This window comes from Perognathus longimembris, chromosome 2 (genome assembly GCF_023159225.1).
Source record: "Perognathus longimembris pacificus isolate PPM17 chromosome 2, ASM2315922v1, whole genome shotgun sequence".
Lineage (NCBI taxonomy): Eukaryota > Metazoa > Chordata > Mammalia > Rodentia > Heteromyidae > Perognathus > Perognathus longimembris.
Genome location: NC_063162.1, coordinates 104,162,073 through 104,187,941, shown reverse-complemented (window position 1 = coordinate 104,187,941; position 25,869 = coordinate 104,162,073). Strand labels below are relative to the sequence as shown.

Sequence of the window (25,869 nt, the reverse complement as noted above, 5' to 3'; positions counted from 1 at the left end):
TTATTATGTTATAAGCAAGCAGGGGACATGTCTGAGTCACCATTTTATCCTCACCACTTATGACAATGCCCAGCATATGGCAAGCACCACAGTACGCACTGGCTAAAGGAACACATGAACACACTTTATGAGCCAGGTGCTGGGTTAATAGCTAGTAACATTCCTTAGAGCAAAGTAATTTTCAGAGGTCACTATTGGCTTTTCTTAGTGTAAATATGTGGTAATGTACAGACAAATAGCTGAAGAGATGTATGTAGTAGGAATATTTGACATCTTTTCTAAACCTGTTTGGATGTACATTATCTTACATAAAAATTATTTACAAATGAATAAAGACAAAGGAACTTAAGGTAGATTTTGGACATAATTTTATTTAAGCATGGATTTGAGCTTGGTTCACCCTCATGTATAGCCTTCGGTTATTCTAACAAAGAGAGCCAGGGTGATGGGCCATTACACTGTTGCTGGTGTTGGTACAACTTCATCAGAAGATATGAACATGACCCGCAGGAAAAACAACTCATGAGGGGAACACAATGAAAAACAACATCCACTGCTTTACAAAACACTTTGTTACCACAGACACAAATGGCAGTTACTGTTAGTAAATCAGCCACAAGAACACGTAAAAGATTTTTTCTTTTTTGTAGACAAGGTAATGGGAACTTTGTTGTGGGAGGAAGATGGGGTCTTTAGCCACAATTTTTAAGTAGAAAATATTTCAAGGTCAAGCATTTTTCTTATCCACAAAACAATGCTAACTCAACATCCATTTTTAGGGAGTATACTAAAGGAGATACAATATTTTTACAACTATCTTCTTGAATAGGTATTTTGATTAACTTTCTGCAGGATATAAGTAGATCAAAATTCAGCAGCAAAATATTGCAACAAAATGAGTAAGTACAGATTCAATGTGTTATATTATAGAAGAAATACATCAAAGACAAATGACGATAATTTAATCATATAAAACATGATACAAAGCTGAAATACAACTCACTTAAATAGCTTTGTGACCAAGAAGTTAAATACAGTGCTAAATGCCATTTTCAACATAAAATCTCTTAAAAATTTTTGTGCTTAAACTTTTTTCCCCCATTAAACTATTTTCTTATTCTTAATACTGTCACTGTAACTGATTACAACAGATCACAATTTTCACGGACACATCAACATGAAGACATTTACTCATGAGCGAATAAGTCACTTGCCATTGGTTCACAGTGTGGGGAAGTGGTATACACTTGCTCCGGAGAAGGGCTTTCTGTTCGCCATCAAGTCCTTCACAGATACTTCCTGATATTAGATGCAGTGAAAGGTTTAAAAGAAGGGAAAGCAACACGTCACAGATTGGAAGCAAAGAAAAATCAGCTTAGATTCTTCATGGGTATCGCCTAAGTGACCTTCGTCTTCTGTTGTAGAAGTGTCTGAGCCCGTGTTGCCGTGAAAAATTCATCATGTAATTTTGTTTGCGAGTGCTGTTAAAAATCAAAACAAGGGATACAGGCAGGGAGGGAAAGGAAAAAAAGTATGTCAGTCCCATCAGTGATGCACAATCTGCTCTAAGGCCCTAGTTTCCCTGGGACAGGAATTAAACATTTCGAGAGCTCCTAAGTCAGGAGGACACCATTGCCCAGGGACAGAAATAAATTTCCCGAGTCCCATTTTAGAGGAAGTATAAACTATGCCCATTACCACCCATTACCTTACTTAGATAAACTTTAACAGATAGCAAAAATAACTTGGTTCCTTTAATAAATATTTTAATGTCAAGTTTACAAAAGAAAAAGCAAAACCATTAGTTGAATTACCCAGAACTTTCTAGTTTACGTAAATTCAAAGCACCATGGAGAAATGAGTTTTCTTAGAAGGTAAGATTCCATTGTCTCAGTTAATATGCAAGTGGGGTTACATTCTATAAACATGTTTTATGAAATAGACACAGGTCATAAAATACTAAGGAGGTATAACTGCATATAAAATCATATGTATGTGTGTTTTCCCCACATATATCCAAATGGATATTCATGAATATGTTCATAAGAAACTGATAAAAATACTGAAAAATGGGTCTGAGGAATGTTTATGAAGTCACACAACACTGTCATGGCAGTGTATTTGTAAAGGTCATGACTTCTCATGCCAGTGAAAAATCATTCTCTCATGCAAAGACCTGATTGATCACATATTTATATGTTGTGTCAATTATGTGGTTTGGTGGTGTGAAGCTATTACTTCATTGAGCCCTTCCTCTGTAATTTCACGGAAACATAAAATACAAGGGGAACAAAATAATGTCAGGAGATAGGATCCACCATAAAGGTTGACATGACATGAACTTGAGTCAGGGAAACGTGAAGGGAGAGAAATGATCCACTGGGCAAGGCCACCTTGCCATTTATCATCAATGTACTAACAAAGTATAACATGATGCTGTTTACCTAGTAGGTTATCATAGGTTATAGTTAGGTATAAAATGTAGAAAAGTTGTAAAAAAAACTTATAAAATATAGAGGACTTTAAAAGAATGTCACAAAACTTTTAATAAATAATAATAAATAAATAAAATCCTAGAAATAGGTTTTGTCTTCAGGTAGGCTTACCATCCACCCTTCCCTTCCATGTGACAATATCATGTCTACTACTTAAGTTGTTATGTTTCCATTTTACAGTTGAAGGATGAGACAAATCCTTATTTATTAGCTGCGGTCAGTACAAAATGCTACCACTATAACATCAAGCTACACAAATGGACAATGACTCAATGTACTGAATTAAATGCCAGAAGAAATGATCCTGCTACCTCATTATTCACAAATCTTAAGTTTGGCCCTTGCGGTCTTCCTGCCAGCACCCCAGGTTTCCTGATAGCCCTCTCCCTGAGCTATTAATAATAGTGGTCCCCTAAACCAGCCTCCTTACCTCAATGCTTTCTCTTTAATGGAAAAACCCCAACAAAAAAAACCAAAAAGTAAGAAGAAAGTGTAGTTTACACTTAGGATGAATGTAAGAGGGTGTGTGTATGTGTGTGTGTGTATGTGTGCACGCGTGCGTGCATAACCGGTGTCTGTCTTACATACACTTGTACATTTGATTTTGCACATCAGTTTCAATAAGCTCCCTCAGATGCTTGCTTCACCTTGCTCAGACCATTCCTCACTCTCCCCTCTATGAGCAACAGCTAAGCCAACTTCTCCAGGTATTTCAGGTCCTCTTCAGGTTTAATCCTGTTCTGATTTTCAGGTCCTTTCTTCCACCACTCTCCTATACATAGCATTCTACTCAAACTTGTCTCTAATCTTCTCTGTCTGCCTTACTTAATGCCTCATTGGCCAACTTCAAACATCTCTTCCTAATATGTCTACTTGCCATTCAAGTAGCACACTTTCTTCAATGCTCACTGCCCCTCTGACAGTGATTAGCTTTTTCGAGTTTGAACTCTCACAGAGCTTCTTTCCTGTTTCTAATGGAGTTTGTGTTCACATCCTGGTTCCTGAAATCTAAACTTCTACTGTTATGAGGGCCTGACACCCCGCAATCCCACCCCCCACCCTCCCCAGAGCTGAGCCTCCTTCCTGCTTGTGGTCAAAGCATGTTTATCCAATTTTTGGTGACTTACTGATTGGATTCCTGTTGTAAATCATTACTCTTTAACTATAAGGAATAATTGCAAAGTTAAAGCAGTGAAATTATTCTGTTGAAAACATGTTTCGTTTCAAGTTATAAAGTACTCAAAGAATTTAAAATAGTTAAGATATTTTACATTAAAAAAAGATAAACTCAGAACACTCAAGGTATATAATTATCTGAAAGCAAGCCAGGCTGATGTGATAGTTACCACGACGTAGGGAACAAAGCAACATTCAATTGTAATAAGATTTGAGGAACACGTTCAATAGCTTCAAGTAACTTCACCATGAAATTATTTAAATGGATTTGATTTAAATTTTTCATCTTTATGTGTCAGGAAATAAATATTAGCAGGTTGCAAATGTTTAATGCCAGCACATCAATACAGGGTAGCAGTTTACAACTGATCTACAGGCATTTGGATTCGCTGCATATTCTTAATTTGGAATAGGTTTATATGTAACTATCCTGTCTTTGGATTCCTGAGAATGCCGATATGCATATGGTGTGTCTATGTGTTGACTTTAGGTGCTTACGGTTTATATAGTCATATTAAAATGGTCACACTTTCCAAAAATTCTTGAACCTTGCTGGCAATTTGGTTATGTGAAATATAAACCTTTGGAGTCAGCTAGGTTGGACTCTAATGAGGTGGAATTTTCCAGTTCGTAAGCCCTTTAAAATCAAGCACCATGGGGAGCTATGCCAAAATACTATCCGACTCTCGCACCATTTAATAAAGTGACATGGTTACTGAACAGTTATTTTGCCTCCTATAATGTCTAATTTACAAGATTATTAGGGGAATGAACACATTTAAAAATCCTCACATTTTATTCATTTGGGGGGGGGCACATATCCACAATCCTATTTCCTTGATGCAAGTAAATTTATAGCTATAGATAACCTAATAAAAAATAACAGGGGCAATAGAGTTTAAGGATTTATTTAGTCATTGCAATTATAAAGGAAAATATTTTACTGTAAGTTTAATAAACACAGGTGCTATTTAACCCAAGGCACATGATGCCACTCAGCATGTCCGCTTTTTCAATTCTCCCAGGATGAGGAAGTTAGTGGATGAAGGGAGAATGGGCTTCTGTGGCTTCAGAAACAGGGATGAAAACTCTATTATCACTACGGGAGTTTAAGGATTTGAATGGCATATGGAATTCTAAAATGTGTCCCTGTTTCTGCATAGGAAATATGATGATTGCCAGGTTTGTGAATATTGATTGTGCCCTTTTCAATGATTATTGGAGCCACAATCTTAGTTCATTAACAATAGGGCAAAACTCAATTGATTAAAAAATGGATTCTAGGGGCTGGGGATATAGCCTAGTGGCAAGAGTGCCTGCCTCGGATACACGAGGCCCTAGGTTCGATTCCCCAGCACCACATATACAGAAAACGGCCAGAAGCGGCGCTGTGGCTCAAGTGGCAGAGTGCTAGCCTTGAGTGGGAAGAAGCCAGGGACAGTGCTCAGGCCCTCTGAGTCCAAGGCCCAGGACTGGCCAAAAAAAAAAAAAAAAAAAAAAATGGATTCTAAAGGAAATGGGAGGGAAAAATAACTGGAAAAATTTGAGCTCGTGGAGAAGTGGTGTTCTGGCTCAAATTAATAGTGCTAGCCTTGAGCGCAAAAGCTCAGGGACACAATACAAAAATAACTAATTGAATGAGTGCAGAAATAGGGATCCAGTGGTCCACTAGACATACATTTCAAAGAAATATTGGTGACTATAAGATAGAAACTACTGTTCAAACTACTCCTGAAACTCCCTGACATAGGGGAAATTGTATTCCTGGTTTTTAAGGTCATATGTTTCAGGAGGGCTACCAACAAGTAAATATAGCATAAAAGCCTCCTAAGTACTGAAGATTTTGTATTTCTCTTCTCTGGTAAGAGGAGATGTGAATAATATCTGATTATATTCACCTCAGGGAGTTCTAAGGATCAAATGAAAACTAGCAGCATATGTAGATGTGCAATAAATGATAACCACCTTACAGCATCTTAAGTTGTAAAGTATCTAAATTAGAAGACAAATGTAAGTACCTATTAAAAGTGGTTAATCTTACCAAAGGACAGAGTCTAAACCTCACAAATATTACATAATATTATAAATATATCAATTCTTCTCTCTCTTTGTGGGGAGGCAGGTTCTGGGGCTTGAACTCAGGGCCTGGGTGTTAGTTATCCTTTAGCTTTTTGCTAAGACTAATGCTCTACCACTTGAGCCAGAACTCTACTTACAGAGTTGGCTTTCTTTTTTTGTGGTTAGTTGGAGATAAGAATCTCAAAGGCTTTCCTGCCTGGGTTAGCTTCGAACTGTGACCCTCACATCTCAGCCTCCTGAGTAGCTAGGCTTACAGGCATAAGCCACTGGGGCAGGACCCCTCACTAATTTTTTAAGTAGACTTACCAAGTCTGTTCTAAGTAAGTCTAGATGTTTCACGCATATCTCCAGCCAAACAGGTCTTTTGGAGGAATTATGTGTACTTGCATTTCTATTTTCCTTTTCCTTTTATGAACTACAAACCCTTTAAGGGCACCGAGGAAACACTAAGTCAAACCTGCTGCCCAATAAAGGGAATGACTGTCCTGGTGTAATTGGCATCTTTTCTAAATGTGACTGTTTCTGAGTTTACAGGGATGTAGGTTTCAGATGTTTCAGTGTATGCTGATATTATTTATAACTGTTTTCATAGAACTTTCTTCAGTTACAAAGGTCTGCAAAGCTTCTCAGCTTTGGGAACTCTGATAAAACTCACAGTAAACAATTCTCTAGATTTAGTAAAGAGCACTTACCTTACTCTAGTAGAAAACCAATGACAGCAAATAATGAAATATAATACAAGTTAAAAAATGCCTTTCAATGCATGCAGCACTGTGATTACTCATAAAATTCTGATCAGGTTTAGACGCAATATACGACTTTTCATCTCTTTTGAAAATAAAAATTAAACAAGTTATTTCTTATTCTTCTATATACAATATATACATATACTTAACTTTTTAATGTAATGCAACATGCAATATTTGCTCATAACCATATGTCAAAGTACTTGTAGCAATAGTACTACATTTGGCATAAATGTTGCATATAAATAATAAATATTAAATGAATAGTTCAGTAGCTACTATTAATTTAATCTGATTTTTAAATTATTTACATTTTAGGAACAATTCCTGGTTACATAAAGGAATGGGCTTGAAAATATACAGAAGTCCTCTACATTAGATAACCCAGTCAAATTTAATAAAGGATAAATATGCTTTGCAACAAATGTAATAGGCTCATCTCCATAAATCATTTGTGCCAAAAATGTGACAGTATCTTGATGATGAATAGCATGAAGGGGATGGTCAGAATGGAACTCATATTAAAATCTGATAAATGTGTTTAAGGCCATGGTTAGCAACATATTGGTTTTCAATTCTCAGTAAATGTGATAATTCACTTTTTATTAAGTCAGATTTTAAAGGCTGACTTTTTTTTTTACTGAGTGATTCGCTTTCAAGGTACACATGCAAAAATCGGCCCACTTCATTATACACACATGACAGGTTGTGACTCAGACATGTACACAGGAAATGTGATGTGTGAATGAAATGCATAGTTGGGTGAGGGAGATTCTTAGGATAGAAGTATGAATGTCCAACAAGAAAGGTTAAGACAACAAATTCCCTTTTATCCTAAGAAGAACCCCACCAGCATGGATCTTGTGAGGGATCTGCCCAGATGTATTCACAAACATTTACTGAAAAATACTCTGCACTAGCAAGTGAAATCATCAATGCCTGATTGTCAAAGCTTGTGTTATGCTGTATCATTTAGCTCTAACAGAATGAGGATTTGTTTTGTAAGCTAGTGAGGCTGGAAAAGATGATCTGTCAATTCTGTTCATCTGTTCTGTTGCAGATTAGGGAGGGCTTGGTCATCATGAAGTGCTTTTCATGTGCAGGTTTTATTGGAAAACATTATGAGAGTGGGAAGATTAAACTCCCAAACAAGCAAAGGCATAAGGGACTTAGCTTGTTAAATGCAGAAAAGGGCATTTTAATCTTTACAGCACGGAGCTTGTCATTCTGTATATCCATATTTATGAAGCTCAAATCTTTCCACATGCAGCCTTTTAGAATTAAAGCATGAAATTAAAAATGTATTCTGTACTTGTTCATTTGGGATACACTTCTGAACCTTGAAACATTTTTGAAAAGTGCTGATTTTGGTCTCATCAAACACAGATGTCTTCTTGGTTAACATGGGCAGTACAGATATTCGTCTCAATGTAAGATACCATGCGTGACCACATTATTTTTCTAGGTTTTGTTCGTTTTGTTTTAGCATGTGTCCTTGGTGCACATGCACCAAAGCGAAACTATAATAAAGCTAGATTAAAGCCAATCTTAATTTGGAAAAAAAGGTACATTCTAAAAGTACTTCAGTAAAATGTATGCCTCCCCCCCCACCATTAGTTGCAAAAACATATTAGTAGCTGTCTGCTTTGTGATTAGGTAAGACTTATAAATCTTAAATCTTAAAAGCATGAGCCTCCCCCCCAACTCTGAAAAACAAGCATTACCAGCTCATGTTTTGTGACAAAAGTGCAATAATTAAGAAAATATTTTCAGTAAAAAGGGCTTTATGGGAGTATCCTTCTTTTCTATATTTAAATATACATCTTCTGTAGTGAGTGTAGAGTAATTTATAAAACTTGTGAATGGTGACATGAGCCTTGACCGGCTTCCTTGTGCAACATATGGTGGACATTGGAAAATTATTATATAGTTCTTTTTCTTGAACTCTCTGGAATTATCTATGCTTATCAGATGAGTGAATTGTGTTGTAGAGCTACTGAATGCATAAAGGCCTTAATACTTCTGTGATTCTCACAAAAACAAGAAGTGCTTTGAAAGGGTACCGTGATAGAGAAGTGTTAACTCCCAAGAGCAGAGCAAAAACATCAAAAGCAAAATTCTAAAAATAGAATTTCTTAGTTTACTGACTGAGCTTTGTTAAATTTTCCATCTTTTGGAGAAAGAGGGAAAGAAATTCCTATTTGTTTGGAATTATAATTTGTTGGAATTATATTTTTTAAATGCCATTAAAGAGATACCATTTGTTTTAAAACTGTATTACAGGCTGAGCACCAGGGGCTCATGCTTGTAATCTTAGCTATTCAGAAGGCAGAGATCTGAGGATGGCAGTTCAAAGCCAGCCTGAGCAGGAAAGTTTGTGAGATTCTTATTTCCAACAAACACCCCTCCCTCCACACACACACACACACACAAAAAGGCCAAAAGTGGAGCTGTGGCTCAAGTGTCAGAGCAATAACCTTGAGCGGAAAAAGCTCAGGGATGGCACCCAGGCTCAGGACCAATACACACACACACACACACACACACACACACACACACACACACACACACACACACACACTGTCCCAAACCTATATGTACATAAACAAATATGAAATATGTACAAACTTATCATTTCTAAATGACTCACTGGAAGAAGACACAGAGGGAAAAAAAACAAACTATGCAACCCCATGTGTTGTGATGTTCTCTTTCCATCTGGGAGGCTTTAGTGACTAAGCATTTGAGATAAGAATGCCTAGATAAGAACATCAGGTGCCTGTAAATGATAAATTCTTCAAAGTGTTAAAATTCTGGAGATTAAGGAGGAGTCATACAATAAAAATTACTGCTCCAGAAAATATCAGAGAAAAAAAGAATTTCTAGTATTTCATGTAATCTAACCATTATTCTTGCAATAGAATGATGCTGGTTTATAAAAATAATTATCAACACTAGATATTCCAGAAGGTTCTCTGGTAAGGCTTCTATTGGGGCTCTAAGAGCCTGTAATGTATCAGGTCAACAAAAAGCATAAGACAGAGTTCTGTTGCCAAGCTATAAAGTGGCTACTTCATATTGGTTTGGACTTTGTAATTTCAGTTCAAGGGAGAGAATAATTGGTGATGATATATTTCTGAAATCCAAAGCAGGTAACTTCAATAGCTTGTCTGAGTAGGAGGGGAATTATTTACTGGAATGTGCGATATGTTGAGAATTCTATCAAGTGCAGAATTAGCATCCTGCTTTCTTTTGATGACTGACACATTTTTGAAGTTTCGAAAGGAGTTGGTAATGCTTTGTTAGACACAGGAAGCCCCCTTCGTGAAAATTGTCCTCGCAAGAGACTTGAAAGGGAAGGAGTGGTTATAGATGCTAATTTGAGTCTCAATTTATTAGAATCACCCAAGGTGCTTTAAAAACTGACAGATGCTCAGTTCTCACTACAGATCAATTTAAAGCATCTGCAAGTATGGGCCTGGGCATTAGGGTGTTGGTTGATGCTTTCAACAGCTTTCCAAGTGATTCTAATTTTCACTCAGATTGAGAATTGCTGTACAGAAAGAGTAGTCAGGGTAAAATGGCTGTGGGATTGAATGTTGTTCTATTTGTATATTTCTGTGGTCTCACTGTGTGTGTCTATGTTTCTGTATATTTTAGAGCTATTCTTCTGGAATAACAAAGCCTAAGAAAATTAAAGCTAATCCATCAGCCTCATATTTAGATTCAAAAGAGTCTGTGCAGTTAACTTTCAACCTTGACTTTGTCTTGTGGAGGCAGAGCCCAGCAAGTGGTCCAGAAGCAGCAGAGCGCGCAGTGTGGGCTTGTGTAGGGACTGGGTGGCTCTTGGATTTGGGGTTGATATGGATGCCATGCAAGCAGGTGCCTTGGTGACAACTAAGACGAGGGCTAGCTCAAGACTTGAAAACTCAGCTCATGGCTATGACTGAAAGAAAACAAATCTGGTAGCTTTCCTACCAATTAATCATTTAAATTTGCTTTCAAGATGACTGAAATCAGCCACAAGACTGATTTCGTTTTGGATTTGGTAAACAGAATGAACATTTGAACCTATCTACCGAGAAGATTCGCCTCTCCTTGCCAACCACTTGGAGCCATCAGTTCGAACCCGTCGAGACATAAGCATTCCAGTTTTACAGGAACTAGATTGTTAGAGAAAAAGCAAGTCATCTCTCTGTGAGGGAAACAGTCAAACTGGCCAGGTGAGAGTTGTTACAGAAGAAAGGGAGGGGGGTAAATGAAAGAGGACTCTTGGCTTGTTAGGTGCTGGGATTGGTCAAGAGGAATGTGAAATCATGGATTCTTTGCTCTAGGTGAAAGCCGACTGTTCACTGGAGAATGCCTGGGTACCTGTGGCTAAGGCAGGAGTCAGTGCTCTGCATATGGACCATTCCACATCCTTTCTCTTTCAGGATGTTCTATTTTGTAAAGCAATTCAGATCTGGCACTAGATTGTTTTGTATGTGCCAGGACACTTTGGTGTTATCCAATTTAATCAATACTGTCAGCCCTTAAATAAATAGTTCTATTAAAATTTTCTAAGATATATTAAAGTACACCCAGGGCTTTGTTATTTCCTGGCTGACTTGAGCTATAGCTTGCAGGGGCTTAAGAGTAGAAACCACAGTGATACTGTGGGGGACCATGTTCTTACTTAGTTCTTACTGAGTTCAGTAGCATGCCAGATTAAAGAACTCTCAAATCTGCCTGAAATGGACACAGTATTCCCCGCAGGAGATACTCACAGGACGACCTCCACATGGTCCAAAGCCCACTGATCATGACCTGTTCCATTGTGGCGGGGTTGCCACCAGCGCAGCAGAACTCCTTTCATCCGAGCCTCCCTGAAACAAAAAGGACTAAGAGGTCAAATACAGGCAACATGACTTTCTGAAAGGACTTTCTCATAGGCTGACCTTCCTCCACCAAATTTAGGGCCACAGAATTCAGATTTGCTTAGGTCATAATCATTCTTTCAAGCAGTATCAAAATTTATTGGTCAGTCAAGGGCTTGTGATACTTTTCCATCTCTTTCCCTCATTTCCCTAGCTCCAGTGTACCTGGGACAGTGACATATTTGATAACAAATAGGAAGTGCATTCTGTGACAGGTATTGTGTTAGGAGCTCAGTGAACAATGCCTGGGCTTAATAAAATTTCAAATTAGCATGAAGAAAATCAAAATACTTGTTTCTTTTTCCCCTGAAAGTCTAAATATTTGTTGAAAGGAAGAAGAACGTGCACAAAGGCCTCTGCATTTAGTTGCTGCTTGCTATTCATTCCCACTTGCCCTTCTTCCTTGCTTCAATAGTGTGTCCCTTGTCTTACAAAGCAGCAGCAGCAACAACTCTGGAGATCTAGGTTAGTCTGGATTCTGTTTTTGGTGTTGATCCAGGAACTTGACCCAACTTCTACTTTGAACTCTTTGATTCCCAGGAACTGGACACGAGAATACACATCTCTGTTCAAGCCACTTACAGGGGGACATTGTAAGACACCCTCTGAGCTTGCGTGAAGTCCTTAGGCTGATGCTGGGCGATGACGTGCCAGGTGATGCCATTGTTAACGCTATATTGTAACAGCACCGCCTTGTCCACAGCGTGAGGGCCACTCAGGTCACTGTTGCAGCTGTCTGTCTGAGATGTGCTCCCAATTTGCAAAACAAACATAATTTTGCTGAAAGAAAACAACACACACACACATACAGGAGAAATCATCTTTAAAAGAGCCAGGAAGCATGAAAGAAATTCTACTTTATCTTTGTTTTTTCTCTAGTACATAATTTCTAAGGCTCTATGTATCCATGCATCTGTGGAGCCTATTCCAGAAAACCACTGCATCTGTACTGAGAATCTACAGCCCTTTTTTCTTCTCACTATTCCTCAAGGAAGACAGCACAAGTAATTACATGGCATTTATATTCTATTTTAAAGTATGCTGGAGGATGGATGCAGATTGCACACAAATACTAAATCATACAGCCTGAAGGGCATGGATTTTGGTAGCAGTAGGGTATCTAGGACCAGTCTACAAAGGATGGTGGTGATTGTGTAATAAAACCAGGTATGAACAAACCACAGTAGTAATATAATCAATCTTTTATATTAGACATTTGGGAAATGACCTCTGAAAGTTGCTTTCCTACACAAAGAAAACTATCCCGACTTTCAAAACTGTGTCCTTTTTTTTTCTTTTGCTTAGAGCATTTTACTTGAAAGACTTCCTGTTCTCTGAATAGTAACATGGACCAAGCAGGCAGGGCGACAAGAAATAAAATCAAAATATTTGAGCTATATAGTTTTTACAAATAGCTCCAAGCTGAATAGCATCTGTAAAAGGAGAAATGTCTGATTTAGGAAAGATTGTCTGTAGATCAGAATGGAGAGAACACTGAGTGAGAACATGGGACGGGCTCAGGTTCACATCTGCTTTTTTGGTCCACGTGTGATTTGATTTTTGCAGGTGTCCTTGCCCTTAGAAAGACACAGCTTTTAAACTTAGGAAATAAAACCTCAGTAAAATTCCTACTGGTTAACAGAATGGCTCCATGAAGGGTAGGCAGAAAAACAAATAGAGTAAAATTGTATATATGTGTTTGGGACTTCCTGTTGGTTTGCAAATACTTTGCATTGTCAATAAAGCTTTGTAACTGTCACTTGAAAATGCATATATACACAAATAAATTTATTTGTACAAAATGGTGCACAACTTTTAACTAAATACCTAGTTGTAGCTATTGATGGGGTCAAGGAAGATATCAGTCTGTCTCTACATTAATCTTCAGTTTCCACAGCATGTGAGTTCATTTTCTATTTCCAGAATGCACATTTGCATCTCTACAGATTCTCATATAGATATTTATATTTACATAGTTGCCTGTAGTTAAATGTTGTCTTTATAGATTATCTCTAGCCAATTCTTCATATTTCTCTCCGTTTTTGCCTATGTCACCACCACATAGCCAATACATGGGAAGAAATACAAAGCAATCCTACAATAAATTTAAGCAAAGAAAATTCTGAGTTGTCAAAACCTATCATGCTTTATTGTACCAAACATAAATGATATTTAGGTTTCCCTGTTAGGTCAGAATGGTTCCACAAGTTTATGATCAGGTCTAGCACAAAGTAGACATGGACCGTAGTCATGACCAATTCTATGTTTGGATATAACACAGGGCCTTGGTTACCTTGCTCGAGTGAGGTCCAGTGGTTTGGTAGCAGCTTGCCTTATCTGACAGCCATTAAAATAGAGAGAGTCTCCATGAGCATAGGGTGCCAGCTGCCCACAGCCACTGCCTATTGCTCCACCTTGAATGGTCTCCCAGTTTGCCTCAGTGACTCTTGCTGACTCGAAATTATCTTTAATATAACTAGGAAGATCATGACTGAAAACAGAGCAATCGTCACCTAGGGGAAAAGGAGTAACCAAAGAATTCAGAATAGTCCATTGGGAAAGCAGAATTATCAAAGATTAAAAATATATATTCTGTTTAAGATTTAAGCCACGGTTGTTACCACAAGAATGACAATATACCAAGCAAATATATGCTCTCAGAAATAATTTTTTCTCTTTTGTTAGGGCAATTTGTGTTTTAAATTGTTGAAAGAACATTTTATTTGTTTAAGCCAATATTTGTTAAACTCATATACATATGTATGTATACATATGCTAATATACATGTTGCTTGTGTAAATCTTTTACTTAAATACCATAGTATCTGGCCAGGCTTTTGCTTGCTTATGATAATGGGTTTTAGTGGGAAGCTCCATCCTAGCATGATAATGTGGAACAAGAAGTATCATCTCTTGTTCCTTCAGCGCTGCACTTAGTTCCTGGGAGCAGAGCCTGTGTCTTCATTCGTGGTTATATTCCAGCCCTTAAAATACTCACACCACATTTAGTAGTGATGCTAGAATAAATAAACAAGTAGTGAATAAACTATGTATCTTTCAGAGGTCGCTGAACTGAAATACTGGCATTTAAGTTAGACACTACATTAGCAAGTATAGGTGTACTTTTTTTTCTAAACACCTATAATAGTGCAGAAATCAAAATGACATACTTCTGATGGATCAGGGGGAAAGGTAAATTGCAGACATTTGGGTCTTCCATGAGACATTCAATTAATTAATTTGCACAAAGTTAAAATTCTTCAGCTAATGCACAGACAGACCCAGCTGGACTCAGCAGCAGTAATAATGGGAGAAAGGAAATGGCTTAGTAATTTCTAACATCAGTGATGGGCAGCAGTCTACTTTAATCGTATCTGATTCATCTGGAGGCAAAGAAATTTCAACCACCAAGAAATCTAAACAGATTCTGCTTCATAATTCACATGTATGGGTTCTAACGTTGTATGCTTGGGTGAAGCAGTATAATTCTTATCCTCTTTGCATAATTTTCTCAGTTATGATGACTAGAAAGACTGATTAGGAAGAGGACCCTAAATATTGATCTTCTTTCTGATTTTTACTAGCTGTTATGAACCTCCTTGGGTTTCAGTTTCTTTTTCTACCAATTGGGAATAATAATCTAAACTGTAGGTAATTTACAGAGATACCATAAATACTAAATGGCCTTGTAGAAGGAGTTTGTATATACTAACTAAATAATAAAGCATAAGACTCTGTAAGGATTTATTAGCAGATGACATCTTAGCCTTTCTAGATGTCATTCATTGGTCTACTAGGATAGAATGGGAATTATGTAAGGTGCACTTTGGAATGACAGCGGTGGACACCTGTTAGAAACATGAGATGCAAGACATGCAAGGCTGCAGGTGTCTATTAGTCTAGCAGGCATTTTGCTATGATGTAACGGGCTAAATAGACACTTTGTAAAATACAAACTCTGTCTCTAGAAATCCAAGTAACAGGAATATAATTCTGTAAGTCAGGAATTCTCTCTCTCTCTCTCTCTCTCTCTCTCTCTCTCTCTCTCTCTCTGTGTGTGTGTGTGTGTGTGTGTGTGTGTGTGTGTGTGTACAAGCATGTGCATGCACGCACCAGTCCTGGGGCTTGAACTTGGGATCTGAGAACTGTCCCTGAATTTTTTATTTTATTTATTTTTTGCTCAAGACTAGCACTCTACCACTTGTTCCACAGCTCCACTACTGGCATTTTGGTGAATGATTGGAAATAAAGAGTCTCACAGACTTTCCTGCCTGGACTGGCTTCCAAATGCAATCCTTAGATTCTAAGTGGCTAGAATTACATGTGTGAACCACCAGTATCTGGCTATGAAAGATAAAATGACCTGAGGAGAGCACTTTGTATCATCCTTTGTGTCTTGGGAGGACAGCTGATGAGGAGAAGGATGAGTAGAAGAACTGAGTATTGGCTTAAGTATTTAGAAATAGGCAGCAAGGCCAAAAAGGGGAGAGGCCCAGAAGTGGAAACCAAGTGTTGGTGGTGTGATGAATAAACTAGGGAGTTGTATGAAAGATAAGAATGAGAGGTGCTACAGAATATGCTTAAGTGGGTTCATGTAAATTCATTTTCTTAAAATTTTTAAATCGATTATACCAAGTGGATTTCAGACTATATTTTAAAGGTACTTTCTGAAACACAGCACAAAATGCTTAAAAACTTATTTGAAAGAAACACAACTCTGTGGAATGTGTTATCACCAACAGCCATGTTCAGATGAGGAACCCTCATGGTGTTCTGTCTCAACAACAGCTCAGGTTCAGACCTTGGAAGCTCTCATCGCAGATACAGACTGCTCCGGTGGTACAGTACCCATGCCCACTGCAGAGCTTGGGGCAAGCCTCTCCAATATACACATGGTCGATGGCCCAGCTTTGCTTCTCAGTTTCTTCTCCTTTCTGGATCCAACGGAACTGTGTTGCACTGAAAGACCCACAGAAAACAAGTCAGGAGGCAGAGTTCCAGCTTTTGCCTCTAGAAATGGGGACCTGAAGCCCTGCAGAGACAGAGGGATTCTGAGTGAACTCATCTTCCTCAGATTTGGGGTGTATATAACCAAATGTCTGTGTTCCTAAAAGCTTGTGTCCTCTCTCTCTCTCTCTCTCTCTCTCTCTCTCTCTCTCTCTCTCTCTCTCTCTCTCTCTCTCTCTCTCTCTGTGTGTGTGTGTGTGTGTGTGTGTGTGTGTGTGTGTGTGTGTGTGTGTGTGAATTTCCTATTCCCTGCCTGTATAATTCTGGGCATATGATTTCCCAAAGCTCTGGGTAAAATGGATGCTGCTCTAGGAAGACTTCACACTATTGTGTTTATCCTCATCTCTGTACACCCTGCAGCCCTGCACCTCAGGGATGTTCACATCTGAATGAGAAGCACAGTTCTGAGGAGAGCAGTATACAGAGAAGAACTGTCAACTCCAGGGTTTGTTTAGGGGTTGTCATTCAGGGCCTGGTGAATGCATCTAGCACATGCGTAGGAAGGAGTTAAAAAACAGATGAGGGTTGTGAGTCAATTACCAAAAAAAGAAAAAAAAAACCCTCTCCTATTTCTTCATATTTTTTGGGGGGGGGGACGACATGCAGTTGTCATTTATGGATTTGGGTTGGCAAGGAGATTGAGAGAAAATGTGAGAAGATCCTATAAATCTCCTCATCTGATTTTTTTCTCAGCTTTCTGCATGACTCTAGAGATTTCCAGGCAGTTTTACTAAGTTCTACCTTCATATGCAGCCCACCTGGAGGAGACGTGATCAGGCAACTGGATGGTGATCCTCTTCCAGCTTGAGCTGTTCACAGCATTGTAGATTGTGGCTTCATGGAACTGGAAAGGGGAGCAGCCAATGCTGTTCGAGGAGGAAGGAAGGCATTGGGTCTGAACAAGCTGCCAAGAATCAGACCTGGAGAAACCAAAAAAGTCACATTAGACAAATCATAAGAGAAATAAATGACAAATGAGAGAGTAATGCTTTCAAGCGAGGTTAAATCATCTTGGCACAAATTTCCCATTTCTTAAACATATTTATGTTTGCAAAGAGTACAATATTAGTTCACTAACCTTGCATCCTTAGTGTATTCCAACATTACAGAATGAAGGTCGCCACAAGAAGTGGCTTCACAGCCCACCACAATCTAAAGCAAACAGAAACTGTCAGTACAGAGGCAAAACTAATGAGCCAGCTGGAAAGAAAGTAATGTGAGGAGAAGTTTTGGAGAGAAACCGAAGGTATCTTTGCTTTGAAACATTTTTCACTGTGATCCTAACTTCCTAGATGCGATTACATTCTTATTTGGAGTTGAAAATAGCAAAATCTTAACTACTTAACATTCATTCTTAGGGCTTCCTTCTTTTCCATATGAATATAAACATTCTATATATTTGCAATTAAATATTTGAACCAGTAATGATGCATAGTTGATACAAAGAACTGGTGATTCTAATTTAAGTCTCTATGGCAGGGGTGTCAAGAAGCACTGGATACATTAACAGATATGCTAAATCTGAACTCCCTTATACAAACATTTGAAGTTTAAAAACTAAAATAAAGTTAAATAAATTCTTGTCCTAATTATTTATTTAATCAGCAAGTCCTACTTGGTGATAGTACCTGGGAAGATTGGTGCTAAAACCTTTATCCATATACTCATGAATGAAACAACTCTGGATTCAAAGGGAGAATCAGAAGCATAGTCCAATAATAATAATGGGGATCATAAAAAATACAAATACAATGTTGTGAGGCTTCTTAGGAGGGGGTGATTATGTTTAATTAGTGCATTAGAAAATAATCAAATAAGGTGCACGTGAACTGACCCTGAATAATAGCAAGAATCTGAGAAGTGGAGACAAGAGGAAAATATTTAGGCAGAAGGACTGTAATCAGGTAGAGAGGCCTGGAATATAGCACACAATGCATTTGGATCCAAGTAGAGAGAATGTGGAGTACTGTGAGATAAGATTAGAACCACTGGATGAGTTTGGCTGACCACAAGTCATAGTCTAAGATGTTTGATCTTAATTTGATCAGCAAGAGAACCACTGACTTATGTGAAGAAATCATGTAAATGGCTTGGTAAAGGTTAGTAAGTGACAGCAAACTGATGTAGGAATAGAGTGAGACCAGGGCTGGAAAGAGTGTTCAGTGGACAATTGACTTCATTAAGGCAAAGGAGGTCGTAATAATGGAAACAGAAGATTCAATGGAAATCATGAACAGAATGCCAGTACTATGATCTGGCAATTTCATTCCTGGGCACTTATCCAAAAGATACAGTAAAGCCAGGATCAGTAAAGACACCAGCATAGCCATGTTTATTGCAGTACTTTTCACCATACCCAAGGTATGGAAACAACCTGATGTCCCTCAATGGATGAATGAATAAAAAAATGTAATATATATACATAATGGAATTTTACTCATCCATTAGGAAGAATGATAGTGTACCATTTATATAGTAATTGAAAGACTTGTAAAAATTATGTTAAGTGAAATATTAGGCCCAGAGAGACAAAGGATGAATTTTTTCCTTCACAAGTAGAAGCTAGATTTAGCTTATAAACTTGTAAGTAAATATGTTAGGTGGTATGCAGTGTTACATACATATTAAACGAAATACAGTAGATTAAAGGGAGAACTAAATAGTGTAATTCCTTAGAATGGCCAAGTCAAATTTTGGCCAAATAAGACACCAGGAACTGAGCACTCAAGGGGTAGAGTAGGCACAAGGGGTAAGGGATGGACAAATGAAGAATAAAAGAAGGGGAGAATGCAGCCAAGAATCCAATATATATCCTACAAAATTTAGAGGAGTGAGGGAAAGAGTGAGGAGGGGAGGGATTAGGTGAGAACATTGAAAGGGGTGACAATGATCAAGATACATTGTATTCATAAACTACTTTGTTAAGTGGAAACTCCTCTGTACACCTATTTAAAGATAATAAAATACAGGAAAGGGGGAATAAAGAAAAAATCAGAGCACTTTATCATTTCAAGTTTGTTATTATGTGAGAGGTGGTGCCATCTGCAGAAAATAGTGCTGGGTGTCAGTGTTCAGAACTGTAATCCCAGCTACTTAGGAGGCCGGGGTCTTGAGGACTGAGGGCTCCATCTCCAAAATAATAAGCAAAGAGCTGGGTTGGAGGTGTGACTCAAGTGGTAACACACCAGCTGAGCAAGTGTGAGTACCAGCAAAATAGGTTCTGTGGAAGAAAAGATGTTGAGTTGAAGAACCAACTAACCAAGTCAGAAATATGTTGAAGTTCTGAAAAATACTGAGCTGTCAGTGTGTCAGTGAAGGTTAGATACACAGACTAGAGATATGCTCTTCATGATACAATATGAGAAACCAGATGATTGGTTAAAATTGCCAATGGAGAGAATGTCTACGGGAGAGAGAAGAAATCTGAGGTGCACTGACAAATGCTGATATGCAGAAGACTGAGGAAGCAAAGAAAGAAAGGAAGGAAGGAAGGAAGGAAGGAAGGAAGGAAGGAAGGAAGGAAGGAAGGAAGGAAGGAAGAAAGGAAGGAAGGAAGGAAGGAAGGAAAGAAGGAAGGAAGGAAGGAAGGAAGGAAGGAGAAAGAAGGAAAGAAAGAAAGGAAGGAAGGAAGGAAGGAAGGAAGGAAGGAAGGAAGGAAGGAAGAGGAGATACAATGGTAGAAGTAGCTTTCAAAGATGTAAGAGATGAACTAGGGAGAATCCAAAACCAAGGGATCCTCATGAGCTGGGTGGGAAGTTATGGGGAGGGCTGAGAACAACCAGGGAAGAGGAAAAGATTGGAGTGGGTGAAAGCAGATGGCTGTAGTGCAGGAAGTCATTCTATGCTATGTTCTTTGAAGAAGGAAGCTCTTGTATACTTGCTTTCTTATTCTGACCCTGAACAGCCTTCATGTCACCAATGTGAAATATAATCAGCCTTGTCCTCTAGCCTCTGAGGAGAATTTCATAAATCAAGTTAAAAATAAATAAAGCAAATAGAATTTTATTTCTGCTAGTAAATATTCTTACTATTAATAACCTTTTCAAACAAGGACAGTAGAATAACTGATGTGTTCAATAAAATGTATTTCTGTAATCACTTTCAAAAAGTTTGACCAGTAGCCAGTGGCTCATGCCTGTAATTCTAGTTACTCAGAAAGTTGATTTGAGTATCATGGTTTGAAGCCAGCCTAGGCAAGAAAGCTAAAAAAACTGTAAGTACAGCTGCACCTCAAGTGGTAGGGTGGTAGACTTGAGCAAAAGGGCTCAAAGACAGCATTCAGGCTCCAAATTCAAGCTCTAGGATAACCTCTCTCTCCACCTTCCCCCTTAAAAAAGTGTTTGGCATTAAAAGTGACATCAAACTTTATCATTCTCTCTGAGTGCTTCTTAGGCCTTCCCTTCCATCTTTCTATCCAAATGAAAAATATAAATGTAAAAGACTCAAGGATTCCTTCAGTTCTTACAATTCCTCCAGAACTTACAACTGGGTCAATGGGAAGGTTTGTGAAGTTAGAGGCAGGAAAATTGAAAGCATTATGAGAAAGAATAGATGAAGAATTAAATGGTTTGGTTAGTCAACTTAATAGGCACAGTGTGTGTGTGTGGGGGGTGGGTGTGGGGGGGTGTGGGTGTGTGTGCACGTGCATATATGTGTTTGAGATTTCCACAGAGAAATAGGCAGAGGCACCTACGTGAGCTCAGAAATACATAAGGTTGAGTACAAAGGTTCTGAGTTCAATTCCCAGTATCAAAAATTGATTGTTAAGCATATATAATAATATCTTACAATTGGCAGTCATTACTCAGTTATATACCATGTCTCAATATAGAGAGTTATTTATGCTCATATAATCACACTTGAATACAAGTCTCTCTCAATCATGAAGTGAAACATCTTTTAATGAATGAAATCCAACACTGCCTTATAGTTGTCAGAACAAACATTTCACCACAAAGCCCAAACTGAACATCACTTTTGTTTTGGGGAGCCATGTTCTCTTACTTTGAACTGCATCATGTATCCGGGCTGTATAATGAGTTCTCGGGAGGAGAGAGCATTGTGAGTCTTGTCCTTCTTTTTATTTGGCCAGTAGAGGTGGAAGGATGGATTGCCACAGAACCCTGCTGTCCTTACTGCATTGGGGTAAAAACTCCAGTTTTCTTCATGAGAAGTGCCCTCTGTTAAGGTAAATCGAAAGCAACATGATATGTTACTTTCTTGAAGATGCTGGTGTATTGTTGAATTACTTGTGTCTATTCTAGCTTTTGGCTATCTCTTGAGGACTGGTATTTACCTTATTTATCTGCTTTAATATACAGAAGGTGCCAACACAAATTTTCAAAACAAACAAACAATTAAATGCTAGTATAATGATAACTACACTACCCCCTCCTACTGCCCCAATGGTGCTGGTGTTTGAGCTCAAGATTTTCATTTTCCAGATAGATGCTCTCCTGCTTGAGCCACATCCCCAGTCTCATGATTATCCCACTCTTAAAATGTATTTGCTTGTGGAGGTACCACAGTCAGTTGCACAAATATGAAGTTCTTTTTGCTACAATTCTTAATTTAACTGAAGACATAAGCAGACAACAGTTCACAAGGGAAGAAAACTGTTTCTTACCATCATCAAAAGTATCCACCAATTGGCTAGGATTGATTTCTGCTCCACCAATCAGAATGTTGTCTAGTGCCCACTGAGCCCGCTCTACCCCAGAGACCACAATCCCATTGCTGATCACAAAAGGCTGCCACCAACGAAGTCGAGTTGTGTTGGTGAGAGCATCCTCAGGAAGCAGGATGTAATCATGTCGAACAGAAATGTATTTCTGGAAATCCATCTCATGAAGCAAAGTCCAAGTGATTCCTATAAACACATGCGTATCAACAGTAACATCTGGGAATACCTGCATGCCCCAATAACCAGTATACTGTAGGTAGTATAAATTTCCCAAAGCAATCTTTTACCAGGAAATTAAACTAGATTTTTCTGACAATGTATGTAGGTATTCAGTGTTAGAAACATTTTAACATGAGGCTGATGATTTTAAGGGGAAAGGTATTTAGAAATATGAGGCCAAAACAAATACTCCGAAGTAAAAATGATATATTTTCTGCTTTTAAAAGTTAGTTCTAGCTTCTTGTGAGCACTTTATCTTATAGATAATAAGATAAATGTATGTTTATAGACAATAACTTCCAGTGTTAAAATATAACTACTATAATTATATAAAATTTGTAATTAGTTAGATGGATATGAATTTATTTCTTAATGCTTGGTAAGACTGCCAATGAAATGTTTAAATTATTTAAGAAAACACTTTCTTTTTTTTCTTGGCCAGTCCTGGGCCTTGGACTCAGGGCCTGAACACTGTCCCTGGCTTCCTTTTGCTCAAGGCTAGCACTCTGCCACTTGAGCCACAGCGCCACTTCTGGCCATTTTCTGTATATGTGGTGCTGGGGAATCGAACCCAGGGCCTCATGTATATGAGGCAGGCACTCTTGCCACTAGGCCATATCCCCAGCCCAAGAAAACACTTTTTGAATGAGATAAAGTATTATACCTTTATCTATCAGATAGTTATTAAGAATGATATCTGTCTGCTGAAATATTATTTTCTTTTTTTTTTTTTTTTTTTGGCCAGTCCTGGGCCTTGGACTCAGGGCCTGAGCACTGTCCCTGGCTTCTTCCCGCTCAAGGCTAGCACTCTGCCACTTGAGCCACAGCGCCGCTTCTGGCCGTTTTCTGTATATGTGGTGCTGGGGAATCGAACCTAGGGCCTCGTGTATCCGAGGCAGGCACTCTTGCCACTAGGCTATATCCCCAGCCCCTGAAATATTATTTTCTAAGGCACTCCTAGTACTGTCTGGCTTTAGCGGATCTAAAATAAATCAGAATTTTTATAAAATATTTTATAACAGACTCATGATTTCCAAATACTTTCTTTCACAATTAATGAAGTTTCTTTGTAGATTTTCTATAGCATTTATTATGTTGTCTGTTATTAGGGGAACTTTTAAACATGCTCTAAAATGTTTTAAGATTTGTCTTTTACTTGGAAACTCAGACAAAATTTATTACTTAGTTGTGTCACTCATAATCAAGCTTTGGTTAAGCACAGAGAATTGTTCTTTACTCATGAGGTTTGGCATTAATTTTCAATGTGACTTCTCTCTTGATTCCTCTTTTAGGTGGATTTTGCATAACACAGAAGTCACGGGACTGGGGGACACAGAGTGCAACCAAGATCTCTAACTTTTTCTTTGTGATTTTCACAATTTACATTGTGAGCTAAAGCTTTGTGAAGGTATTTCTTAGAGATGGTGAATAAAATGTGGAAATCTGCTCCAAGGTGTGGCTTTCACCCAAACACATGCCTCCATTGGTAGAGTAGTCCAGCAGCACGCCTTCCTTCCGGCAGATAGGCCGATGGCAAGTGGTCATGTTGTTTTCACTGCCAATGCGTCCCCAGTATTGCAGGAATCTAAACACAAGCACATATTTTCTATCAGAACAATGAATTAGAACCAATTCTCTACTCAAGTTCAGCCTAACAATTTCTACCACACACGCTTTTGGGCCAAATTACGTCAAAATAAAAATTAGCCAAAAGATCAACGTACTTTGCCCCTCTGAGATCCAAGTCTTGAGTAATAGCTTGTCTCACAGTGGATCCTCCAAAGTAGAGTGCAGTGTCCTCAGCAAGAATTCCACACTCAGTACAAGTACTTCCACCTTCTAAGGACATCCACAAGTCTGGCTTGATTTCTTCACTGTCAAAACGCTCCTTCAGGAAAGTCTGACAAGTAAGACGGATGGGTGAGATTACAAATGACAACCCAGGATCTTAAGTATGGAATACTGGAGACATTACAAAGTGACTAGTACTAAAAAAGAGTTAATCTCAGTGCTTTTTTCCAAAGATGCTTTGAAAAGCCAGCAGTGAAGCTTCAGTTTTCTTTTCTACCACGTACTGAAGATCATATCAACTGCTCAATGCAGATTTTAAAGTCGAGATAATTTAGAATTTAGAAGAGTAATTTAGAATTTGAAGTCAAAAGTCTTGTATGCAAAAAGTTAAGTCCTGTATGCAAAAAGTTAAGCAATACTCCAAAATATATATGTATATTTATATAATATACAAGAGTAATGTCACAATACAAATATTTATTAATGTGTAATATCTCTGCATATAGCTTGTATAGGATAGTATATATAGTCAAATATTATTTCTTTTCATTCTCTCCATAGCAAAATCATTTTGTCTATTATACAGTTTTGAATTAGTTTGAGATAGATTTCTTTAAATGAAAACATATAATGACAACTGTGTGTTATAGTTGTAATTACAGTAATTATTCATAGTTCTTTGGCAGAGTCACCTAGCTATTATCTTATTGTGTGGTTAAGACAATTAAAATAATTCTCTTTTTCTCAAGCTTACAACACCATCAAGTCTATAATTAAAGATATGCAATTGCCTGTCAGTCTTACTTTACTTCTCTAATGGTGGCAAATGAACACAATTCTTATAAATGAAGGTTTATATGTAAGAACATGAGTCAGAAGAGATGCATAGTTTGCCACACATAGTCTGATGAGAAGGATTTGAATTAGAATTCACAATGTTGATTTGTACAATTTCCTGTTCAACTGAGGACTACTAATGAAATCTGAATGTTCATGAGACACTGGACCCTTAGGTTACTTATTATGCCTGGTTTATTTACCTGGGTTTCTCATGTGTGCTCCTCATTTGAGGAAATGGACTTATACCTTCTGACATAAGTTGGCATTGTCTCATTGTATTTTAAGTATTTTTTCAATAACAAAGTTGTTGAAATGTTGAAGAGAAACAAAAATGACAGAGCAGGTTTGGTTTACTGGTTTGCCTTTCCTGGGTTTCAGTCACAGTGCCTTTTTAGTTCAGCCATTTTTTTCTGTCATCCTCATGAAGAATACACTGTACTTATTCACAGAAATAAAATGTGTATATGGCAACTATGGTAAATATCAAATAGTGCTAAACAGCAAAAGCTTCCTGGCATGACCTCTTTAGTCTTAATTTCCACTTACTCATTGTCATCAATTAACCATTACATAGATATTCCTGAATAAAAATTCAGGCACTGTTCATTCTAATATGAAAGTTTGGATTTTTGTGATGCCGGATTCATGTTATTTGCCTTATTTCAGACCAAGGACCACATCTTCCTTTAAAGAGTTCATTAGTTGAAAATTTGCATTAAAAAAGGATTAATACTTGACTTTACGTAAACAGTCCGCTTAAATAAAAAGCCAGAATGTTTATAATCTTTAATGCATACAACAGTATGTGACTAAAGTTGGATGAGAACTTGATCCTAATACTTTTTTCCTTTCTTCTTCTTTTGTTTTCTCAGTAATACAGTCTGGACTATGGGCCTCATGTTTATCTCTGCTTTGTTA

The 25,869-nt window shown here is 37.9% G+C and overlaps 1 protein-coding gene across 1 annotated transcript in view; it reads right to left on the bottom strand.

The window, feature by feature from the left end:
* Window positions 1-1,096: 1,096 nt before the first annotated feature.
* Reln (reelin) overlaps window positions 1,097-25,869 on the bottom strand; it is a 435,472-nt gene continuing 410,699 nt past the window's right edge. Inside the window, exons 54-64 of the mRNA XM_048339842.1 lie at window positions 24,045-24,220; window positions 23,799-23,905; window positions 22,045-22,287; window positions 21,423-21,598; window positions 17,497-17,570; window positions 17,177-17,338; window positions 16,213-16,370; window positions 13,706-13,925; window positions 11,995-12,192; window positions 11,263-11,361; window positions 1,097-1,481 (exon numbers count right to left, since the gene is read on the bottom strand). Of these exons, the coding sequence (XP_048195799.1) occupies window positions 1,385-1,481; window positions 11,263-11,361; window positions 11,995-12,192; window positions 13,706-13,925; window positions 16,213-16,370; window positions 17,177-17,338; window positions 17,497-17,570; window positions 21,423-21,598; window positions 22,045-22,287; window positions 23,799-23,905; window positions 24,045-24,220 (1,710 nt within the window). The 3' untranslated portion in view covers window positions 1,097-1,384. The remainder of the gene's footprint in view (window positions 1,482-11,262; window positions 11,362-11,994; window positions 12,193-13,705; window positions 13,926-16,212; window positions 16,371-17,176; window positions 17,339-17,496; window positions 17,571-21,422; window positions 21,599-22,044; window positions 22,288-23,798; window positions 23,906-24,044; window positions 24,221-25,869) is intronic.